The sequence below is a fragment of the Mirounga leonina genome, unplaced genomic scaffold (assembly GCF_011800145.1).
Source record: "Mirounga leonina isolate KUSES-001 unplaced genomic scaffold, KU_Mleo_1.0 Mir_171, whole genome shotgun sequence".
Taxonomy (NCBI): Eukaryota; Metazoa; Chordata; class Mammalia; order Carnivora; family Phocidae; genus Mirounga; species Mirounga leonina.
In genome coordinates, this window is record NW_023270436.1 from 23,694,001 (window position 1) to 23,714,998 (window position 20,998).

At 48.4% G+C, this 20,998-nt stretch overlaps 2 protein-coding genes and 1 long non-coding RNA gene across 8 annotated transcripts in view; 2 read left to right on the forward strand and 1 right to left on the reverse strand.

The window, feature by feature from the left end:
* The window catches only part of LIMK2 (LIM domain kinase 2), a 58,735-nt gene extending 52,613 nt beyond the window's left edge, over positions 1-6,122 (forward strand). For all 5 annotated transcript variants that reach the window (XM_035017408.1, XM_035017410.1, XM_035017411.1 and 2 more), the window contains 3 exons: positions 567-622; positions 1,584-1,741; positions 3,919-6,122. In XM_035017408.1, coding sequence (XP_034873299.1) covers positions 567-622; positions 1,584-1,741; positions 3,919-4,063 — 359 coding nt within the window. In that variant the 3' untranslated portion in view covers positions 4,064-6,122. The remainder of the gene's footprint in view (positions 1-566; positions 623-1,583; positions 1,742-3,918) is intronic.
* Positions 6,123-6,962: 840 nt separating this feature from the next.
* On the reverse strand, positions 6,963-17,957 carry PIK3IP1 (phosphoinositide-3-kinase interacting protein 1). 2 transcript variants are annotated; one of them, XM_035017412.1, is made up of 6 exons: positions 17,778-17,957; positions 16,727-16,843; positions 16,521-16,640; positions 15,377-15,577; positions 15,200-15,278; positions 6,963-8,631 (listed from the first exon to the last, which is right to left on the reverse strand). In XM_035017412.1, exons 1-6 carry the CDS (start codon positions 17,860-17,862, stop codon positions 8,427-8,429), a joined length of 807 nt encoding a protein of 268 aa, XP_034873303.1. In that variant the 5' UTR covers positions 17,863-17,957; the 3' UTR covers positions 6,963-8,426. The 2 variants fall into 2 exon arrangements, with proteins under 2 accessions (XP_034873303.1, XP_034873304.1); XM_035017413.1 differs by lacking the exon at positions 6,963-8,631 and adding an exon at positions 11,994-14,482.
* A 65-nt stretch (positions 17,958-18,022) lies between these two features.
* LOC118018672 overlaps positions 18,023-20,998 on the forward strand; it is a 35,501-nt gene continuing 32,525 nt past the window's right edge. Inside the window, exon 1 of the long non-coding RNA XR_004681452.1 lies at positions 18,023-18,212. This is a non-coding gene — a long non-coding RNA (uncharacterized LOC118018672). The remainder of the gene's footprint in view (positions 18,213-20,998) is intronic.

Sequence of the window (20,998 nt, forward strand, 5' to 3'; positions counted from 1 at the left end):
CCTCCCTGAGCTCCTGGGCCTAGGGTGAGGTCTGAGTGCGGCTTTTGTGCCCCAAGGATAGCTGAGAACTCAGGCTGTTTATTGCCAGAGATTTCGCCTTTTCTTTCTCCCTGCTGAGAACTGAAGTATGGTGCCCCCTCGTGGATAATACTCAAACCAACCAGAGATACTGAGTAGGATTCTTGAAATGAACAGGGTTGTGAGGGCTCAGAAATGGCCTGATTCAACCCTTTTTTGGAGTCTGAGGCCCAGAGAAGTTCAGTGGTTTGCCCAGGAACATGCAACTAGCTAACGACAGAGTCCAGGTGAACCTTGATCCAGTTCTCTTTCACTGTCCCATGCAGTTTCATTTTGGGCAGTGTGTTTTATAAGATCTCTCTGAGGCAGCCCACCCAGGGCTGAGGAAAGATGATATTCAGAGGGTGCCTGTCCTGGGCAGCCTTTACGGCATCCCTGCAGAGCCTGTTCTAGCCCTGGTTCTTGGCTGTGGCCTGGTTTGGCCCCAGACTCAGTACAGAGCAGATAAGAGACCACACCTAACAGCCTACTCTCCTGTGTTCCCCAAGGAAAGAGCTACGATGAGACGGTGGATGTCTTCTCTTTTGGGATCGTTCTCTGCGAGGTGAGCTCCAGCCAGCACAGAGGCCAGGCCTGAGGCAGCAGGCCTAGTAGTTCTGCCCTGCCCCAGAACTGGGACTGCTCCTCCTAATGATGGGCAGTTCACCATAAAATCAACGCGAGACACATTTGAGTCTCATGGGTCCCATGAGAAGGATTGGGCAGGGTTTTTTCAGGTGAGGAAACTGAGGCTCAGAAAGGGGCAGCAACTTGCTCTTAGTCCCACAGCCAGGAAGGGGCAGATGAGAGTGCCCTTACGGTTGTCCGTCTAGCTCTTGGTCCAGATGCAACCTTTCCCTCTGGTCCCCCGTCCCCGGGCCCTAGTAGTCCCGTGGCCGTCAGCCCTACAAGTGGAAGTAGCCACTGTAGCAAGTGTTAGTCTGTCTCACACAGGGCTGAGCATGGTGGGGTGGATAGAGTGAGTCTTAGAAAGATCTCTGCCATTAGGAGCTTAGCTCAGTGTGTCTGGAAGCACTCAGTCAAACACATATGTTCAAAGTCTTTTGTAACTCCTACAAATGGTGAGCGGTAGAGGAGAGACAAGGGACAGTTGGAATAATGAAGGAGGGTTTTTTAAAAATTGTTCAACAGAAGTCAGTTGAGCATTTACTGTGTGCAAAGCACTAAGCTGGTACCAAAAGGTTTCAGACGTGAATCAGACCCTATGAACTCTGACAGGGGACATAGACACGAGGGGACATGGCAGGGCAGAGTGGGATGTGTGGAGCTGCCTCTCCAGATTTGGAACATCTTGCTTCTGCTGCAGTGAAGCCTCTTCTAGTAATCAGACTCTCAGTTGAGAGAAAAGTCTGGATTCGTGAGATTTGGGCATGGGGGACAGCTCTTGAACCTTGGTTTTTACCTCCCTCTTCTGCCCATCCTTCCTGTCCATACACCAGTATCCCACTGCCCTGTGACCGAACCCACCACAGTCCATTCCTGACCAGCCATCTTTTCGTCTGCAGATCATCGGGCAGGTGTATGCAGATCCTGACTGCCTGCCCCGAACACTGGACTTTGGCCTCAACGTGAAGCTTTTCTGGGAAAAGTTTGTCCCCACAGACTGCCCCCCAGCCTTCTTCCCCCTGGCAGCTATCTGCTGCAAACTGGAGCCCGAGAGCAGGTTGGTATCCCGCCCCTTTCCCCCAGCTCCCATAGGCCTGGGATGCTTGCCCCAGCCTTCCGCCGTCCCCAAGCCCTTCCCAGGTACAGAGGCGGCAAAAGCCTTGAGCTCAAGGATGCGGCTGTCCACCACTGAAGCCGCCCTACCAACTCTGATATGCCTGGTGGGGTGGTTGGGGGCACAAGGGCATAGCCGTGAGTGACCCGGATATAACACAGACACAGCCATGAAAACAAATTGTAACAGAAGAAAACTCACCCAAACCTATGCCATTCTAACAGAATAAGTGTTTCTCATGTTCACCTATCTATGTCCAAACAAATATAGTTATAATCTCAGATAAAGAAAAGTTTTATATTTTGCCCTGCATTTTCCTTGTTACTACCCAGTCTTCCTGTTTATCATTTTTGTTGACTATGTGAAATTCAGTGCAAGAGACTGTCCGAACATACTATAATATACATAATGTAGGGGCGCCTGGGTGGCTCAGTCGTTAAGCATCTGCCTTCAGCTCAGGTCATGGTCCCAGGGTCCTGGGATCAAGCCCTACATTGGGCTCCCTGCTCGGCGGGAAGCCTGCTTCTCCCTCTCCCGCTCCCCCACTTGTGTTCCCTCTCTCGTTATGTCTCTGTCAAATAAATAAATAAAATCTTTTTAAAAAATAAATAAATAAAATAAAAAATATACATAATGTAGATACTCAGGTTTTTTCAGTTTCTCCTTACAGGTATTACTACAGTGAGCATCTTTATGCATTTAGCTAATCATCTCCTTTAAAGAAAAAAATTTTAAGTGACCTTTATTCATCTCAGGCTATGGTTTTCATTATTGTCAACGTTACCCCAGTTTTTTCCAGGTTTGTGCATTAGAGAACTAGAAGCTGTGTTTGTTTTTCTGCTCTCAAAAATCCTGTTTCTTTTAAACAAATTCAAGGGGCACCCGGCTGGCTCAGTCAGTGAAGCGTCCAACTCTTGATCTCAGGGTTGTGAGTTCGAGCCCCACGTTGGGCATAGAGATTATTTAAATAAGTAAATCTTTTAAAAAAATCATATATGACTAAAATATATAGCACAGAAAGTGCATGTTTTCTGTGATCATCTAACCATCGTACCCCTCAGCTCTTCTCACTCTCCTGCTCCATCCCCTCAAGATAACCAGTTGGCACATAGCCTTTATTTCAGAATGGTTTCCAGAGGTCCACATTAGAGTTGGGAGGCTCTACATTTTGTTCCTTCATGGGCCAGAGGACTGCAGTCCTTCAATAACACCAGAGTAAGAGCATGAGGAGAAAATGTGAAGCTACGCAGTATTTGTTTGCTAATATCCCTTCGTAGTCATTTTAAATGTCTGTGTTTAATTCACTCAAAAAATACAGACTGAGTGTCTGTCCTGTGCTCGACACTGTCCTGGGCACTTGACTGAGCAAAGCAAAGCTGCCTGCCCTCCTGGAACTCACATTCTCACAAGGAGAGATGATAAACAATAGATAGAATACCCTTCATTGAATATTAGGAAGTGACAAGTGGTATGGAAAAAAGACTTTCCAGCTCTCCAGACAGAGCTGAAGAAAGAGGATGTGTAGGGCGCAAGTTGTAATTTTAAATGTGGTGAGAGTGGGCCTTGCCGAGAAGGTGACAGGATGGTTAAACAAAAACATGGAGGAGATGGAGGAGTAAGCCTGAGCTGGCTCAGGCTTCCAGGGCAGCTAAGCTGTTTCCACAGCACTGGGAGCCTGTTGTTTGTTTTCCCCTTGGGAAGAGCTGCTAAGCCTATGAAATGTCCCTTCCTGAGCAGATCCATTGATGTGGAAATAGTCTGACTGGAAAGAATCTTTAAAAAGGCACTTAGTCCAATTCCACCTTTGATGATTGCATTTTCTCCAAGACATGAGAGGAGCCTTTTTTCCCCTGAACTTGTTTTTTTTAAGCTACCCCTTCAAGCAAGGCCAACCTTGTCACAGTGCTATCTCTCATCGTCACAGCAACCCTACACAGTAGGTGTAACATTATGTAACATCCCCATTTCCTGCAGAGGCACAAGGTTAAGGGGCTTGCCCAAGGTCACACAACTAGGAAATGGTTGAGCTACAGGCCTAGGTGCCTTACACAGCACCCTGTGGCCCTGCCCTTGTCTCAACATGCCTTCAACTCACCCCCCCCACCTTTTTTTTTTTCTAGACCAGCATTCTCAAAACTGGAGGACTCCTTTGAGGCTCTCTCCCTGTACCTGGGGGAACTGGGCATCCCGCTGCCTGCAGAGCTGGAAGAGCTGGACCACAATGTGAGCATGCAGTACGGCCTGACCCGGGACTCACCCCCCTAGCCCTGGCCCAGCCCCCTGCGGGGGGGCGTTCTGCATCCACCATTGCCCCCTCTGCGCCCCATCCCTGCTGTGGGCAGGGCCATCCGGGCTTCCTGTGATTGGCAGCTTGTTTAGAAACAGAACAAGCCATCCCTACTACCTCCCCAGGAGGCGAGCGGGCGCAGCACCAGGGAAACACATCAAGGTTTGGGGGTCTGGTTACTGTCTGTAGATCCAACACTCGCCTGAAAGCTGTGAAGAAAAAAAAAGAAAAAAAGAAAAAAAAAAAAAAAAAGCCTGGCCCATGGGCCAGGAGGAATCTGTTACTCGTGACCACTTGGGACCTCCCTGGCATTGGGATTCCAGGAGGCTCTTGCTTATACTAATGAGCATGACCTGGACCTGCTGGGCAGGATTCCAGGGTGAACCTGCCTGTGGGCTCTGAAGTCTGTAGTCCAGCTGGGTACAGGAGGACTTCCAAGTGGGAGTGTGGACGAAAGACTGGTGGCCAGGCGGCTATCCAAGGATGTGAAGTGACAGTGGTGCTACCCACCCCTCCACTCTGTGTTCCACCCTCCTCTGGGGCAGGGGTTGAGGGAGCAAGTTTTGAAGAGTCCCTTAGTTTGTGGTGGAACTGGCCAGGAGTTAGGGGAAGGGCTAGTTTGCTCATCTACCAGGCCTAGGGGCCACATCAGTGTGAGGGGGAGCTTCCACCTCATGTTCTCAAACTGTACTGCTAGAGGCTCGCTGAGAGCTCCTGGGCCTCTCTACCTGCAACAAGCACTCACCCACAAATGCAGCAAGAGGCTGGGGCCTGGAAAGAAAGGGCCCCGCCCTCTAGAAAGCCCGTATCCTGGCTGCTGTCACGCATACCCTGGTGGGCACCTCAGTCAGAAGCCCAAGACATTTAGCTTAGTGCTAGATAGGTTCTGGAGGATTGTGTGGCTTGCCGCAGGCCCAGCGTATGAGCCAAGAGAGTGGGAATCTCAGCAGTCTCTTGGCCCTTCCCTTGTGGCAGCCATTGCTCACCCTTCACCATGCCTGGTCCAAGTAGCAACTTGGGCAGGACGAGGTGGTGGCAGAGTCCCGGAGCTGGGATGCTGGGGAAGACTGCTCCCTGAGCTGGGCTTTCTGGCTTCTACCTCCCTTGTTGGTTGGCCCAGCTCAGTAGCTCCTTGTAGCTCCTGGCTGCAGCTTCCTGACAGCTATGGGCACTGAAAAGCGCTGGAGGCACCCTCTACATTGGCTCCCAGAACTCCAGGGACCCTTCAACACAACAAAATTTGCCTCCTCCTATGTGTCTGTGAGCTTGCACCGTATTTAACAAATTGGGAATGGGTTTGGGATATTACTGCAATGTGTGGTGGTTGTGTTTTTGGGGGTGGGGTGGGGGAGGTAGTAGAGGAGGAGTGATCCAGGCGAGTGGTTGATGTCAATACTGTTTTGTTGCTGTATCTGTTGGGTGATATGTGAAATACTGTACATAGACCTGATAAGTTGTGGGATTAGATGTCCTCTCTGGACAGAGTTTACCTGCTATATAGACCATACTTACATGTGGAGTGTGCAAGCTTGCTGTAGGGTTGAGCCCTGGCCCCAAGCAACCCTAAGTCAGAATTTTGTGGCTGGTTGTGCCTCAGCTGTCCCCAGCAAGCATGGGAGTGGTGGGCCCTGGTGGGCCATTGAGCAGACCAAATAAATTAAGCAGTTAACATAAGTGATGTTACTGAGAATAAAAAATTGACTTGGGGCCTGACTCAGCAGGAGGAGGATACATGGGGGGTCTGCTGGCCAACTTTCAGGAGCCTGCTCCATGAATCCCCACAGCAGGGGACTACTCATGCCCCGCCCCACCCCCAACTCTAATTCCCTCTTATATAGACACGAGTCTGCTCCAGGGAACAAGCGCTTCCCACCTGAGGCAACCCAATCCTTGAAGCAGGTCTGACTGTCCTGTGGGCCCAGTCCTTCCTTTGGGGCCATACACTTCCACCCTCTGATGCACGTACTTTCCTGTAAGCCTGGATATCCTCCCTGCAGAGCCGGGTGCCACCTTCATAAAGGGAAGAAATGAATGCAAGTTACCTCCACCCCTTGTGTTTTCCTTCAAGTGCTTGAGAGAAGACCTGGCCTTGCTTCTACACATGGGAGATGTGGGGCACTGGACAGGATGATACCTGGCTAGTGGGATCCTGGGCACAGTATAAATCCATATACCCGAAGGTGATTTCGCCCAAAGCTCGGGAAGTTCAATTTAAGGACAGAATCTGGTTCTTGGCAAAACTGGTAAGCCAAGGTACCCCTTGTTTGTAGAACTACAGAGCAATGTCTAGGCATGGGCAGAGATCACCCTGGGTGTTCCTAGAGGCAGAGAACATGTTGCTGAAATCTCATGCTGAAAAAGTCCAACAACTTCCCATTGGTAGCTTCTTCTAGAGCCCTAGGGGTCACCCCCACAGGGGCCTTCCTCTACCTAGAGCTGCTCCCTGCAGCCCAAGGACCCATCCCCCTCTGCACACCCATCCCTTCCTTTGGCTGCTGCAGCAGCACCACCACCCATCACTTCTGTCTCCAGCACCTGCGCAGGGCTGCCTGCATGTTCATTTTAACTACCTCCACCTCGGGAAGAATGCTGAGGGGGGAGAAGATTTGCAGTGACCAAACTGCCTGTGGGGAGGCCAGCATACCCATCTTTCCTACAGCGTCAACCTGAATGATTCCTAGTGAAGACAGAAGGCAGGGGCAGCAGCTACCCACCAGTTGTTGCTGCCTCCCAGTTACAGGGCCAGGGTTAATGACAGCCAGCGCTTGCCACACAGGTGTGGACAAGGTAACCAAAAACCAATCAACTTAGGGGAGGAGTGTCCTGGCACCCCATAAAAACTTGGCAATACAGAGTTTTGGGTTTTTTGTTTTTTGTTTTTTTAATTTATACAAGTCAAATGCAGAGCAATTTCCTGCACTTTATATGCAGGTATCAGAATGAGGTATATAAAACATGTACACAGAGAAATGCTTTTATAGAAAAGTAGAAACCAGTAATGTACTGTTCTTCAGTATCACTAACACCAGGGGACCCATGAGGCCTAGGTCCCCTCAGCAAACCACTCCCAGGAATAGTCTGCTGAAGAGAATGGGCCCTACTGACCCCCCTCTCCCATGTGGGACAGTGGAAGGGCTTTGGGAAGGAAGCTCTGGATAGGGAGCACTGCTAAGGCCTCCAAGTGTGACATCAGGGCTTGGAGGCCCTGCTGAGCCATTAGCTCAGTGTGTCACAGTGCTGTGGAGAAATGTTACTCTCCTCTTGGCCATGCCAGTAGCTTGCTGTATGACCTTGGGCATCACTTTCCCCCTGTGGGCCCCTCTGTCCAAAAGGCTTGAGGAACCCTAAGGTCCCTTCCAATGGTTGATTGTTTTACAAGTTAGGGGTGCACTGGCCTGGAGGCCACAGAGCCACCTGCAAACTCAAGCCCTGAAGCACTTTATTACCTTGACTCTGAGCTTAGTTTCTGAGTTAACCTCTCAGAAGCAGCTCACAAGGCCCCACAGTGTAATTCCCGTAGGTTAGTTGGCTCTTGTCTTACCCCTGAAAAACAAAAAGAGGTCATTGTCCACCCTGAACAGAGACTGTCTAGGGTACCCCAGGCCTCCCTCAGGTCCTGTGGCCTAAAGCGGCTGCGGATCCTTCTCTACCCTCTTCCCAAGTGGAATGTTCAGTGCGATTCTTCCTTTCTTTTTGAAATAGAAAGAGTCCCTGGGCCCCGGGCCAGCCCATGGTTATCAAGGCACATCACCGCCAGCAAGCTGGAGCACCCCCAGGAGCCCCTAGCCTAGATCCCATTCTCAACCCACAGTTTTGACTTTTGTACGAACTCATTTCTGGTTCTCAGAGGTCAGTAGGGAGTTCCATCCCAACTATTTTAAAAACTGTATTTTTTAAATACTGCCTCTTGACCGCTTGACCTGAACTATGGATAACAGTATGCGCCACTCAAGCCCACAGAGAACAAACGGAAGGGCGGAGACCGAGGCCATCTTAGATAATAAAGCACAGAGGAGCCTGGGGGAGCTCCTTGTCTGTCCCTGGTTCAGCTCCAGGGCACAGGCAATGTTTGGAAGCCCTTGTCAGCAGCACTGCAGTGGGGGCTGCCACTGTCTCCATCCACAGGCAAAATCCTGCTCCAGGGGATGGAGGAGGAGCATTGGTAGGACCCTACCCAGCCGCGCCCTCAGCACACCTGTTTCTGTTTTAGAATTCACAAAAAAAAAAAAAAAAGTTGAGGGAGGGTTTTAACCACAACAAAAAGTGTAGATCCTCCCAACTGTAGGAGGGTAGGCTGTCCTGCACCAGTATCTGCATGGGCTCCTGCCCATTATTGGTGGCTCATGCCCCAGGAGTGCCCGCCTGACCCATGAGGGGGGTACTGCCCTCCTGAAGGTCCACTGGAGTCTGGTTGGTGTGGACCACAATAGTCTTCTCATCCACGATCTCACAGGTAGGGTTGGTGAAAGCAGACAAGGGCAGGGTAATTCGCTGCATCTCCCTCTCACACACTTGCTGGTCATGCTGCTCTTTCAGGTCCTTCCCCCTGGCAAGAAAAGAAGGAAGCATTCAGGCTGTGCCTCCTGCATGGCTTTGCTCATTAAATAGCATTGCTGCACCCAGGCAGGGGCGAGGGCTAAGCATGGTCAGAGCGAATCAGTGGCTGATGTATGAGATTTCCATTCTGCCAGACTGCCTTAACAAGAAGCTCCTACACCTCTGGTCTCTGCTTCCTCATCTGTTAAACTAGTGTATAGTAGCATGAACCTCACCACAGCTGCAGACAGGCTCAGTGAAGATAGTGTGACTGAAAGCAAGATACGGTTTTGTTCTTTCAGCCAAGGGCTCCAAGAGACCCAGAGAACCATCTCAGTCCTAACCCATAAAGTTGTGCAGAAAACTTACCTATTCTAAGACAGCTCTCTCTTATTCTAAAGTCCTTGGAAGGTGTGAGTGCTGGCTGGAAACAAGGACTGTCCCCAGCCCATACAGGGGGCAAAAGGGACTGAGGGCTGCTCTGGTCAATGGAAACAATGAGACAACGACCATCAGATCCCTCCATGTTCAAACATCCTTCGAATTCTCATGGTGCTCGGTGACCCAATCAGGCCCTGGTGTTGCCCCATTTTACTCAAATGGAGTGCTCACTCCATGCTAAGAACTTTGTGTACATTATCTCACTTCATTCTTGGCTGAACCGTTCCTAGGAATTAGGTCTTATCATTCATTTTACAGATGAAGAACTAGCTCAGAGAAGTGAAGGAACTGCCAATAACATAATGGGCTCAAACCCAAGTCTGTTGGACTCCAGCTGATACTTAGAGAAGTTCTGACCTGATCAGTGTCACCCCAAAGAAATGGTGGTACAGGGACTCAAACCCAGTCTTCTGGCTGCACATGTAGGGCCCTTCCTACTGGCCTGGACCATGCCTGTTGCAGGCCAGAGTTTGGTGAGTGCCTAGCATACTACACACCAGAACCAAAACCCAGGACCCAAATCAGCATACTCTGAAGTCACAACTAGCTACATGGGCTCAACTGTCAGAGGAAATCTTCCTAGAAGGAGCCCACCCCAAAGAGGCCTTGAAACCAGCAGCTGATCGATGACTTGGTGAAACAACACAGGCCTACTTCAGACCGCAGGGAGATAGCTGAGATCAGATGGATTACACATCCATCATATGAGGTACAATGACAAACTTCCAGAGACTGAAGGATATTGAGAAAACAGCAGGGCCTGGAGGGGATGGAGTCTGCACAGGTGCCTCAGAACTATCTTTAAATCAACCAGTTCTATTGCATTCTAGTACCAGCTCAGCCTTGGCTGAGTGACACCTGGCGAAACACAGCCTTGCTGAGCCTTGGTTTCCTCATCTGTGAAATGGGGATAATATCTGCCTCAAAATAAGATAATGAATGTGAATGCATTCTGAAAACAGCAGAACTGCTGTAAAACTCACAGAGGAGGTTATTATGATTTGCCCTGAATATGACTTGACTCACCAAGCAATGTTTTCTTAATCTGGTTTCCCAAGGAAACTCCTACTGACCTGCCAAGGCAATTATTGTTTATGTGACCTCAGCAGCTCCCCTCCTTTCTGGACCTTAATTTTACCATTTGTAAAACAAGGACTTGGGCTTGATAACCTCCAGGGCCCCTGACATGCTGTAAGATTCCTCACATGAGATGTGCTCTGATTCCCTATTTTTCACTGTAAGGTCACGGAAGGCAAATTTGTGAGCTCATCTCCCTGAGTCACCCTGGGTGACTGAGTTTCTACATGTGCACGCCTAAGGCGCTTGCCCCATCCTTATCATTAGCCTCTGATACCGCCAACTCCTGCAGCAGAATAACTCCCAGAGCACCCCAAAAGGAAATGGAGGGACATGGGAAGATGGCTGTCTGGCCCAAGTGTATCCCCACTCAGCCTAAGATTCATTTTGCCCTTGGGCACTGCTCATCAGTTACAGCTGCCACCACAGAAGGAAACACCTCCTTCCATAATAAAACAAAAAGCCAGATTCTTCAAGGTTGCCCATGTAAGGAAAAACTTGGAAGGTCTGGATTTAATTTTATTAAGGGAGCCCCAAGCCAGCAGAAGGCCAAAAGGCGATTAACAAAAGAGGTGGAGTATGCAAGTGTCCTTTGCCAAGGCCTGAATTTCAAAATCTAAGGGGCTGGAGGAAGAAGGAAAGCGAGAATTCATAGATCCTGAGTATGTACTAAGATGCCAGGAAATGACCTGCCCATTATCCACGATGAAAAGAGCTACCCATGCACCTACTGGATACCACACCCTTTATATATGTACCTCCTCCACGCCAATTCTGCAAGATAGTATTATCCACTTTTTTTTTTTTTTTAAGATTTTATTTATTTATTTGACAGAGCGAGCACAAGTAGGCAGAGCAGCAGGCAGAGAGAGAGGGAGAAGCAGGCTCTCCTCTGAGCAGGAAGCCCGATGCGGGGCTCGATCCCAGGACCCTGGGATCATGACCTGAGCCGAAGGCAGACGCCTAACCGACTGAGCCACCCAGGTGCCCCTATCCACTTTTTATAGATGAAGAAACTGAGGCTTTGGAGTTGTCCTGCCTTCCTCAGCTACCTTCTTTACCCAGCGTCTGGCTGTGGCCAGCTGTTGATAATGGTCAGGCTACATTGTAAACAAGTCTTTAGGGGAAAAAAAATCAATTCATATTAATGGAGCAGAAGAGGACTGGAAGAACAGCCAAGGGTAAAGGAAGGAGGTGCTGGGATTCATCTGGATTATAGTCTCATCCATTTAGAAGCCTCAAACACACCCAACCCCATGGGCCTCCTGTTATTGGTGCCTAGGAGTGCTGGAGATGCAGAGGCTGTCCCCAGCTCCTTTCAAGATCTGAGAGAGGCCACCAGGCCTGCCGCATTGACCATCAAGCAGCTCAGCCTCTTCCTACTGCCTTGGGGGGGGGGGGGGGGGGGGGCAGACTGTTGTCTGGCAGCCAAGAAGGAACAAAAGGCTTATTCACTGACTCAGCTCCTCTCCTAAGGGGGTGGAGTAGTGTTGACTTACAGTTTTTCCCTTGCCTTTTTATCAGAAAATAAACGCTCCCTCCGGATAGCACAGACACTGTGCTTGGGGCAGGGACGGGGAGCTGCAGACTGGCTGGCTGAACCCCGTAGCCTAGACAACCATGACAAAGACCCGATAGGCTGAGCCCTCACCCGCCCTCACCCATCCCCACCTGCGGCCCTACTCCCCTGAGCGGAAGCCTGGTTCCTGCTCGCCCTTCCCAGCCAGGGGAAAGCTCCATCCTATTAGCCTCACGGTCCTTTGCAGAGTTCAAGGGTTACAGTAATTCCATCCATGACTGCTCCAGAGCCATGATCTGGACCTGGGCTGGCCAGCGTCAGCAGGTGTGAATGGAGCTGCTGCCTGCCTCTGACATCCTCTTTGGAGTGATGGAAACACCCCAGACTTCCTTCAGGCAACAAAGGTTACTTCCAATTATTCTCTAATGATTTTCCCAGTTGGAAGTAGTGCTATGCCATACTGCTGCTCAGGAAAAGTTCCTCAAGGCAGCTAAGACTATGAACACAAACCCTATGCCCAACTACACTGTCTAATTTCATCCTCACAACAAACCTATATGGTGTCTATTAGGATCCCTGTTTCAGAGATGGGAAGGCAGATGCAGAGAGGTTAAATCATTTATTTAAGCAAATAGCAGAGCTGGGATTTGAACCCAGTACCGTCTACAGCCACCAGCAGGTAATATTGCCTTTTTAGGAAACATTAGAGCTGAGAGGATCATCACATCTAACCTCCTGCCTTTACACTTTTTACAGATGAGGAAACTCTGAGGAAACCAGAGCAAGTAAATTACTTGTCTAGTGTCACACCCAGAATTGGCAGCAGTTGCAAAATTATATCCTGATTCTTTTGACTTCCAGACCCAGCTATTTTATTTTCAAAGTTTCCATGTTTCCTACTGTCCTTTGCAATTCAAAGCAAATTTGCATGATGCTGCTGAGCCTTGCTGGGCTTTTGGGAGATACTGATAATCCTTGGACACCTCTTACTGGCTGTGTAGCTTAGACATGGCACTTAATTCTTCTAGGTCTCAGCAGCTTACTGTAAAATGGTGTAAAAAGTGAACCTTGTAAGTGTGGTCATGAGGCTTGGGCCAGATCATCAGGAAGAGCATTCAGTAAGGCCCTATTTATTTAAAAAGCATGCAATAAATGTTGGCTGCTATTATGATTATCTAACCGGAATGGTGTTCTGCTTATATTTAATACTTATGATAATCTTGGGTGGGTGGGTATGGGTGTATGGAGGGGGATATATCCCCATTCAACAGTCAAGAAACCGAAGTGCAGAGGAACGGCAGAACCTACACTCAACAGCTCTTTCCAGGACACTCTGTTCTCTGACTTTGGAGAGAGATGGGAGCTGAGAGCTTGCCTCTAGCCCACATGTGGTTTCCTGTTATAGTCTGTTCTCAGAGCACTTTTGCTGAGGAAAGGGGTGGTCCGGTGGTTAGTGACAGGGAGTCTGGTGACTTGGTGCCTTGCCCTGAGTTCATAGGACAGTAAATTCTAGGCCTCAGGGCAGTCCTATGACAGCCTAGAGAAGCAAATTTAGAAGAAAAAAAGGCCTGGATTCCTTATTGGGCACAAGAGCTGAGCTTAGAATTAAGAACGTTTAGTCAGTTCAAGCACCTGGAGGCCTGGAAACTGTCACAAGATTGGAGAAGAGCCAACTGCTATACAGTGGCTGAGGAAGGAGGAAATATTTCAAGGGCTCAACTCAGCCAACAGGTTTGGGTCTGATTATGAATTGTAGGCCAGGACTACCACATCATTTCCTTTAACTCACAGAAATGAACAAGCAGGTATCCCTGGACCTGCCATGTTAACCATCCCACTGAGGGTAACAGCCTCGGAATGGAAGACAGGAGACCCTCTTGGGTCAATACTTGGCTCTCTCTGAACCTCTGCTTCCTGAATCACAGAAAATCAGATAGGGAACAAGGGCTGAGAGAGTGCTAGTACAGGACTCACATTTTACAGAAAAAAAAAAAACACAAAAAAAACAGCTATCATTTACTGACCACTTACCATGTGCTACACACTGAGCTAAGCTCTGCAGTAGAAAACAGAAGCAACTTGCCCCAAATCACACAGATAGCTAGTTCATGGGAAAACTTAAGACTTGGCTCCACCAAAATGCTAGGTGTGTGACCTTAAGCAAGGTACAAATCCTCTCTTGTCTGTTTCCTAATGTGTAAACTGGGGATAATAACATTTACCTCCTAAGGGTGATTAAAAACTGAGTTGAAGCATGCAAATTGCTTGAAGCAGGGTCTGGCATATGGTAAATGTTCACTTTTGCTGCTGCTGTTGTTATTCTTAGCCAACACTTCCCCTTTTTCATCTGTAAAATGAGGAGGCTAACTACACAATCTCTAAGGACATGCTAGGTTTATTTAATGCTGGGTGACCCACCGAGGCTGTGAACTCAGACATAGCCCTTACCGCTAGAAAATGCAAGCCACCTTGTCACTCCTCTTTCAGAAAACCTTCTCAGACCATAGAAGAGAAATATCACAAGCACTCAGGGCTAGAATTCAAATCCCCTGATATTGCCCAGAATGACAAATAATTTTCCCAGAACCAGCCAATGCTGTACAAATTAATGCAACTCTGTCTTATCATCATGCACCCATCATGGACTTTGAGAGCTTTTTCCATATGATATTTCAGGGGGCCTCTCAAAATAAGCATTTCTCCTCCTGTTGTTCCAGCCACAGGTCAGGTCCCTGAGTTTCCCAGGAGCTTCTTTGGCTTTCTCATATGTGGTGATGAGTAGCAAACAGGTTCCAAGTCCTCCAACTCATTTTTTCCTCCTGTTCTGAAGGAGATCCCACTGCTTATGGTCGAGGGAATTCAAGCCCCAAATGCAAAAGGAGTGACTAGGAACCTTTTCTAGTAGGATTTTATTTTATTTTTATGTATTTTATAAAAGGGGGAGGGGCGGAGGGAGAGAAAGAATCTTAAGCAGGCTCCACACCCAGTGAGGCTCAATCTCACAACCCTGAGATCATGACCTGAGCTGAAATCAAGTTGGATGCTTAACCAACTGAGCCACCCAGGTGCCCCTCTAGTAGAATTTTATCACTCACAGAAAGAATGCAATCTCTGGGACCCTGCAATGAGTGTCCAGCCTGATTTCTGCAGCACCACTCACTTCCATACCAGGCATGTTGGATTAGACAGCACAGAATCTGGTATCAAAAGAGCTGGGTTTGAATCTAAGTTTTGCCACTCCCAGGCACTGTGACCTTGGGCAAGTCACTTCACCTCTCTGATGAAAGCATCCTCATCTGTAAAGTGTGAAACAAGAACTCCTACCTCACAAGGCTTTTGGGTGAGGAGTAAAGGCACCAAAGGAAAGGGTGTGTCCAAGGTCACCTGGTAAAGACTAGAACCAAGTCTGTACATGTTAAGCTAGTTCTCCTCTTTCAATACTTCACTTCCTTTTTGGGTATGTATGCCACAAAGAAGTCGGATTCGACTTTATGTACCTTCTTCCCCTCCTCTCAGAGAGCCCAGAAGAGAAGCTACTGACCTCTTGTAGGTATAGCCCAAGACGATGCCAGCTCCGATGGCGATGATGATGACCATCATGGTAATGCCCAGCACATAGCCTGCCAAGGAAAGGACACAAGGTCCCATTAGCCTCACCCCAGATGATCAGAAAATATTTCTTGATGATTTGCACAAGGAGGGGTTGCGGCAGTCATACCAAGGGTTCCCAGGTCTTTTTTCTCCTTGGAGTTCACCCGCACCCGCTGGCTGATCCCAATCACTGGCTGCACTGCTGCTGCCTCACTCCGGGCAGGCAGGGCATTGGCAGGAGCGAACACCTGCACCTCATCTCCACTTGGCACTTCAGACGCCTCCTCAGTTTCTGTTGTGGAGGTTGGAGGGGACCGGGAAGTGGTCTCTGGAGGTAAAGTGTAAAATATGTCTCATTAGAGTGAATTCCACAGCTGAAACTGGCCTGGAGTGTTGGAGGAGGTAAAGGGAAGGGAGTTCACCTTAGGATGCCTATACACACTGAAATCCATCCTTGCCCCAGGGGCAAGACCAGGTCTGAGGGGGCCATGCTACAGCTGGGACAAGGCAAATGTGAGAGGAAGAACGTAAGAAGGAGCCCCTCCTGCCTCCCATGTCTTTATCTGTTCAAATTCTTGCCATCTTCCAAGGCCCGGCTCAGTTGCCCTCTTCTCCAAGGGAAGAGGCCCCCTCTGCGCTAGGAAACAATCCATGAATCCACAGTTTGCCAATCCCTATGTTATATGCGTTACACATCCCATTTAATCTAATTTCAGAGAAAGGTCTCGCCGCCTCGGGAGCAACTAGCCTTCGCTCTGGATCGTAAGAAACTTAGATTCAAATCTGGACCCTGCCATTGCCTTCAATATGTCGCTGAACTTCTCTGAGGTTCAGATCTCCCAAATAGCTTCTTTCCAGGGTCACTGTGAGTAGAGTGCCTAACACACAGCAGACGCTCCACAAATGGCCACTAGACGCTAAGGGACTCGCTAAGGGACTCGCTAAGGGCGTGGGGCCGGGATTCGAGCCCCGTGAGCTCCCACAGGCTGCGCACCACTCGGAGCGCGCGGCCAAGAGGTGCGGCCTCGCCTCCCACAGTTGTTTACAAGGCGCTCGCGGAGGATGAGCTCACTCGGAGAGGCGGCAGCAGCCAATGGGCTTTGGGCCCTGAGGCCTGGAGACAGCCCTGGCCAATCGGACGGCGCGGGGGCGGGGCGGGGCCAGCCGGCGACGCGCGGACGCACGTGCGCTGCGGGTGTCGCGGCCGCTCCCAGGCCTCCCTGGGTGTGGGGGTTTCGGGGTCCTCCGGTCCTCGGAGTCCGGGAGGGTACCTGGGCAGCGCACGTCCTCGCAAGGCCACTTCTCGGGAGCGCCGGCGTCGCCGCTGACGTAGCACCAGGGCCCGCGTGGGTCCTGGTCCGGGTTCCGGCAGTAGCTATGGTTGCCGGCGTCTGGGAGGGGAGAGAAGGCGCCATGGGACGGGGCCAGGACCCAGACCGCGGCCGCCGCCCGCCCGCCGCCGGGGGCAGACACTCACCCGACTCGGGGGCAGACGCCAGGCCGCTCTGCGCCTCCAGCCAGTTGAGGCAGCGCAGGCCCGGGGCTGGGGAGGGCTGGTCCGCCCGGTACAGGTGGCCGTTGTCCCAGAAGCAGTCTGTGAGGAAGAGGAGCCCCCCCGACACTGAGTGGCCGGCAGGGGAGCCGGGCCTACCCCGCTTGGGCGGCCCTGGGCCCGGCTGGGCCTCCCTGACCTCATGTGGAAAACCCCTGCTGCCTTGAAGGGTTGTTGTGAGGCCCGGAAAAAGAAGGAAGAGAAAGCGCGTCTAAAGCCCCTCTGGTGCCCGGCCCTCAGCGCTCAGAGAATAAGCTTTGCTGTTCTTTTTGTAAGCCGGAAAGCACTGCACAAGTGCAAGGGGTTGTTACTCCGGAACTTGTGGCCACTTTGGAGGAGTGTGTGGGGGACGCCTGGGTTCGGGTACCTTTTTGGAGATGTTGGGAGTTTTGGTTCGGTCATCCTTGTCTTGTAATTCCATGTTACATAAGCCGGGGTATTCCTTTCACGGATATGGCCACATTTGCACTGGCAACACTCCCACCCAAGAGAATTCTACAAAAGCCTTGATTCAGTCAGGCAAAAGAGAGCCTCAAACGGAGGGAACCTGCCTCATCCCTGCTTGGATGTGACTCCAATCTCCCACTCCCCTCAGCAGGAGAGCCTGGGGAAGGAGGGCCTGTGCCCTAACCACACCATGCAAAGCCCCTGAAAAGAACAGGGCTTAGGGAGTAGGGGAGATGAATCCCAAATTCCATCCACTCATGAGCCACAGGCAAGGAAAAGGACAGAGAAAGTGGCTACTTGCCTTTGTTCTTAATGGCAAATATGGAGCTGCAAGCCCCTGACAGGGAAAGGAGGAAGAAGAAGAAGGGGAAAAAAGGGAAAAGAAAAAAAAAGCCTTCATGGGACAAGAGAAACCAGCTAAAAGCTTCATTTCCAGTGATCTTCCTGTCTAGCCTGGCCATGCTTGGGAAACAGCTTTACCCTTTCTACTTCATTAAGTTGCTGCAGGAAGGAAAGATTGTAATCTCACCTCCAGATCCATAGGCTTCTGCTAGGAGCATGTTGCTGATGAGGAATGTTTGCACCCAGGCTAAGAGCATCCTCACCTCCTTCATCTTGCAGGTGATTGACCAACCAGTGTCCAGCCGGGGTCCCCTTAGCGTCGGCTCTGCCTCCCAGTCCCAGCCTTGCAGTCAGACCTGCCCTTGTTATGCTCTTCTGGTAAACAGCCTCTCTTTAGAGCTGGGAGCTTCCCAGCTAGCTTGCTGCAGCGAGGTGTTTTTCGGCTGAAAGGCGCCCCCTGGGTCCTAAGCCTCCTATGCCACGCGAGATCACTAAGCCAAGAGAGGATCTCCGCCCAGAGAAGAGAGAGGCTGAGAAGTTCAGGTTGTGCTTAGCAGAGGATCAGTTTGAGACCTACACTGACTGCATCCCCAGGGCTTTCATCTCTTCTGTTTCCATTTGTGTGAGTACAGAAAGAGTAACTCTGTCAGGAGGCATCATTGTGTGGAGGAAGGTTTGAAATTATAGTCCCAAAGGCAGAACAGCTTAGGACATGCTAATTACACAAGCAGGAGGAACTCAAGACCACATAGGGGGCTCAAATAAGAGTATCCAGGTGGAAGGAACACTTTATATCCATTTCTGAAAAAGAAAAAGGGCCTTTATGGTTTATACGTTTTTATGAACACTGGCTTTTTTTTTTTTTTTAAACAGTATAACTTTGCCAGGATCAGATCAGTCACTTTACTTTGTTTATATTTGGGTTTTGGGGGTGTCATATATAGTAGGAATACAGAAGGGGTCTCTTTAGTTGAAAACACATGTTATGCAAACATTGGGACGTTTGCTCAGCTATATTTAATAGTCTACCCTTTCTACCAGCCCTGAATTCATATAGAGGAAATAAAGTCAAATGTTTGCTTTTTTTCTCCACCCTGTGGAGAAATCCATTCGCAGTGATTTATATCCATCATTAAACCTCACCACATTCATATGACTTAGGCCTTTTGGAGTTAGGCAGAAGGGTCCTCTTCCTGTTTGGCTGACAGTTTGAGTTCCCAGGCAGCCTCAGTAAATGGAGAGACAGAACAGAGTGATTCTCCACTACCTTGTGACTCAGGCAAATCTCAAAATAGAAATAGGAAACTGTTTCGATCTGAGGGCTTGTATCTTTAGGCAGTAATTTAGGGAGAAGAAAAAAACTTAGCACTAAATTTCAAAAGCTTTATCAAGGAAGAAAGCTAATGTCAATCCAACCAATCTGAAGTGAATTTGAATTTACTACAGTCAGATTTCAGACATGGAAAGGACAGAGATAAATTTAGTTTACTTTTACAGAAGTTTGCTGACTGTGTTTGATTCCTTCAGTCCATTTAATAAGATGTGTTGCTTTGTTTATGTGATCATGCTTCTGTCTCCCCACAAAAGCTTCTGATCCCCTGACTCCTGGACTTGACCTATGCTGGATATTACACAGAATCTGTAAATTTACTCACATATACATATACACAGATATGCCAAAATTTAGTAATTTAATAATTCTAATATAGTATTCAGGGGTCTTTTTTAAACACTTTTATTAATTTTACAATTTTTTTGAGAACTTACTACATACTAGATATAGTTCTGGATACTGAGAATGTATCTGTGAAGAAGGGATACCTCGGTGGCTCAGTCAGTTAAGCATCTGCCTTCGTCTGCTAAGGTCATGATCCCAGGGTCCTGGGATCGAGTCCGGCATCATGCTCCCTGCTCAGTGGGGAGTCTGCTTCTCCCTCTGTCTCTGCCTGCCACTCCCCTTGCTTGTGTGCTCTCTCTCTCTGTGTCAAATAAATTTAAAAATCTTAAAAAAAAAAAAAATACTTGAAATCTCTGCCCTTATGAAGCTTATATTCTAGTTGGGAAAGATAAATGATAAATATGTAAAGTGTCAGGTGGTCTTAAGTGTTATGAAAAACAAAGTGAAATGGTCAGGGAGAGAGTAATGGGGTATACTTCATTATTTAAAGAAAGCTTACATTATTTTCAGGGAATTAGGATATTTATACAGGCAGAAGGCTGAAGGGGAAGGGTTCTTTGCACAATTTTCCTTGAGGGTCCTAAATACTCTTACACCACTGCAAGAGAAATATGATGTACATTTTGTTTCATTACATAAATTATATAGGCTTGAGAAAATGAGAATGCAGTTTTTAATTTCAGAGTAGCAGGGAGTTCTTTTGGATTGCTTCCTCAGCATCTAATCTGTTGCCTTTGTATGCAGTGAGTGTTCAGTTATTATCTGATGAAATGCTCCTCAGACTCTGAAGGGCTACTTCTGCCAGATTATAATACTTTCCCCTCTGATTATAATAGAGACAGGCTATACATAGGCCAGCACTTGTACTATTTTCAGATTATTTACTGTGCCCATGTAGGGATGCCAGTATTTCTTCCTCAGAATCCCAAACTTCGTTACCTGTTGCTATTATCTAAGTTTTCTATTCAGAAAACTGCTATCTTCTGTAACTTACCTTGATGTACAGGGAAACCATATTTTGTGCCATGTGTCTTATCAGGAACAGCACTACCTAGAAAAGATATAAGACAGGCTAGAGAAGATTTTTTTCAGCTTAGTCATCTCTGCTTTTTCTTGCCTGTAAGACATTTATCTGCATGATTTGATTTTTTCTAGAATGACGGGCTTGTTTCTCAGTCCTTCAAAGGCGTATTCTATTATAATAAGTTCAGTACCTTCCTTCCTCAAGGAAATTGGATTTAGTTCAGAGATGTGCCTTTCATCATCATTGATGATGTTTTGGTGTTTTTCTTATAATCTAGTTTTGAACTTTGCTTCATGTATTGGTGTAATATGGCCATATTTCATGGCCTACAGTTACTCCAAATTCCGTATTTCTTCTGGAAATATTACTACAATAGTAATATGATACAGCACTACTCATATACTCATTTTGGATTGTATATATCCCTGAAGACAACGTTGTGAAATATAATACTCATATTTTACTAAATATTTCAGGGATGTTTGACTCTCAATTTTATATTAAATCATTACTGATCCAGAGAGACAAAGCCATACTGTTACCTCAGGAAATAACCTCTAGAACATTTCCCAAGGAAGATGGGCAGTTCATTTTGATAATAGGGAATGTTAGTGGAAGAGCTCTGATAAGGAAGCCATAAAGATGTTAAAAGACTTAAGGATCTTTTTTGTCAGCAAAAGAGGGCTAACGTGTTGGTAAAAATCTT